This window comes from Octodon degus, unplaced genomic scaffold (genome assembly GCF_000260255.1).
Source record: "Octodon degus isolate 3935 unplaced genomic scaffold, OctDeg1.0 scaffold00010, whole genome shotgun sequence".
NCBI lineage: Eukaryota > Metazoa > Chordata > Mammalia > Rodentia > Octodontidae > Octodon > Octodon degus.
In genome coordinates, this window is record NW_004524586.1 from 7,401,073 (window position 1) to 7,403,738 (window position 2,666).

The window sequence follows — 2,666 nt, forward strand, 5'->3', positions numbered from 1 at the left end:
ATTCTAAATAATCCATTATGAATAATAAAAATATTGTCTTTCAGTTTGTCACCCTCCCTTTCTAACTTTGTTTAGGAGACACCATCAGACCCAAGGGAAATGGTCTATACCTGTGTGTACGCCAAGGCTAGCAGAGTCACTGCTGCCATCTTGGTCCTTCGAGGAAGGGGAATTCTCCGGGACAGGAAGTAAAGCACTGTAATGGCAGTGACGGAAGTGATTCCCTGTGGGGAAGAAAGACTCTCATTACAAGAGTTGAGGTTCCACTCACATGCCAAGACTTCCACTAAATTTACGTATCTCTCCTCTGGAAGCACTGAGGGACCATAACCTACTTGCTTGTACCAAGCACAGAGCCACTATAGAAATATAGATATTAATAATGTCCCAAGGGAGCAAGGAGCAATAAACAGCTGGAGGAGAACTGTTGTCTCGCTTGTAAACTCCAGCAAGCTGGGATTCGAAGCTGCAGATGACAGCTTCTCTGGCTGGTGCCCTGTTTGTTGTTTCATCCCTTGCTTGGGATGTTAATGGCTAGAACTGTATAAACTTACTGTTAGGTAAATACTGAAGTCAGTAGGGTAGTTTGTGTTCACCAAAGCAGTTATGCAGATTCCTTAGCCTGTCTTTAGCTCTCAAAAAATATGAGATGTTTCTGTGGCTCTGGACTCACTTAGAGACTAAGCTCAGCGAGAACTCTGAAGCCACATTCATTGAGTTTTGTTTCTTTCCGCACCAACTCATAACATACAACAGCCACTCTACAACCAGTTCCACCCTAGTTACTCCTCCTTAGTCTCTTCTCTGTGCAACTTACAATGTCAGTGTTACCCAAGGCTCCCCCTAAGATGCCATGTGTACCTCTTTACACACATGCATTCTCAGGGTTCTTACGCTGCCTCCCACTGTGGCTGTCCCCCAGGTGTGGCCCTTTTTATTTTCATTATTTTGATACTTCATTAGTTTTTGTAATCAAATCCACACCAATATGGCTGTTAATTCTGTACAATGCAAACACTGAAAACTAGGGTACTTTTTCCAATGCTGACAGTACAGATAAAGTTTCCAAAAATTTGAATTATACACATGGATATCTGTATGTATATTTATATTTATATAAAAAGACCAACAGCTCTACGTTAGCATCATAAACAAGTTTCCCAGGTTCGGCAGTCATCTGAGCAATCTAGCATATCCACTAAAACAAAAACCCTAGCAAAGTCCTGCTAATGGTTTTGGTAACTTGAGGTAGTAGCTTTTCAGTCATCACTTGGAAAGAACATTCTAAAACAGTATCACTGAAAATGCTTTGACAAAGCACAGGTGCAATTACGTTATCATAAAGCAGACAAGATATTTTACATTAACAGAAGTATGATACAGTACTGTCCTATTAACTGAGTACTAGAAGATAAATTTTAAAAGGGATTATTTTTCAGACTTGATTCTCCATTTCCAGCAGAGTGGCCTTCACTTTTTAAATAATTCTTTAAAATATCCTTATGGGTAATTGTATTCCTACATTATTAAATCATACACTAATCCCACATTATTAAAGCAGCAAATGAGGTTATTATTTTCTGGGTTATAAACAGACCAGATGGTAGTGCTAGGAGAGAGTTATAGTCCTTTTTTTTTTTTTTGTGGTGGAACCGGGGATTGAACTCAGGCCCTTATGCTTACCGGGGAAGCACTTATTCTACTGAGCCATCTCCCCGGCCCCTACAGTCATACTTTCATTCTGCCCCTTTAGAACAAGGATCTAGGACTGGCAATAAGGTCTCTTTTCCTTGTCCATGATGTCAAGAAGAATGTTTTTCTACCATATTTCCATACCTGTCTTGCTTTTTTCCTTTTGCAGAGCTGTCCACAATGACGACTTCAACCAAACTTTATTCACACCTCCACTATGTAGAGATGGGGACTGAGCCCACCCAGGACAACAAGCCCGAGCCCCAGTTCCCTGGCTGAGCCGTCCAGACCTTTCCAGATGTAGGTCATCTCACATTCACCATGCCTTAATCTAATGACATCTCTCATCTCTGACTCAAAACTCATTCTGAGGGTCCCTTTTCTGTTGATTGGTTCTTAAGTGTACTGTGAAGAACTTTGGGATCCTCTTTGATTGCTGTTCACTATATTCCTAACAGCCTAGTTTAACTTGATCTTTTAAAACCTCTCTTGGATTTGCCATTCTCAAATCCATGGCACATCCCACCACACAGCCTTGTTACTCAGCACTGGGCTCTGTCTTGCTGCAGCAGCACCACTAACAGTGCTTCTGTTTGCGGCGCCACTTCATCACGCCCAGTTACCAAGCCTGAAACCACGCCTGCCTACAGCAGTACTGCAGGTACCTGTCAGTTTAAACAAACTGAAAAGTACTGGTGAGGCTCCTGCTCTTGGGAGTTCTTGATAACTCGTGTGACAACCACAGTTTCTGCACTCTGCACTCGACCTCACATGTGCTGAAATGACTATCCAGTTGTACATAGGATTGAGGAAGGTTATCATGTGCCAGGGAAGGAAAGGCATACTCCAGCTAAGAAGCTTACATACTCCATTAGATTATGGGGGTGGGGCGGGGAGATGGCTTAGTGGAATAAGTGCTTCCCTGGCAAGCGCAGGGCCTGAGTTCAATCCCTAGTTCCACCAAAAAAAAAAAA

The 2,666-nt window shown here is 42.3% G+C and overlaps 1 protein-coding gene across 1 annotated transcript in view; it reads right to left on the bottom strand.

Annotated features, from left to right (window-relative positions):
* The window catches only part of LOC101586038 (cytochrome c oxidase assembly protein COX15 homolog), a 23,521-nt gene that overhangs the window by 1,672 nt on the left and 19,183 nt on the right, over nucleotides 1-2,666 (bottom strand). Inside the window, exon 8 of the mRNA XM_023708987.1 lies at nucleotides 111-223. Coding sequence (XP_023564755.1) covers nucleotides 111-223 — 113 coding nt within the window. The remainder of the gene's footprint in view (nucleotides 1-110; nucleotides 224-2,666) is intronic.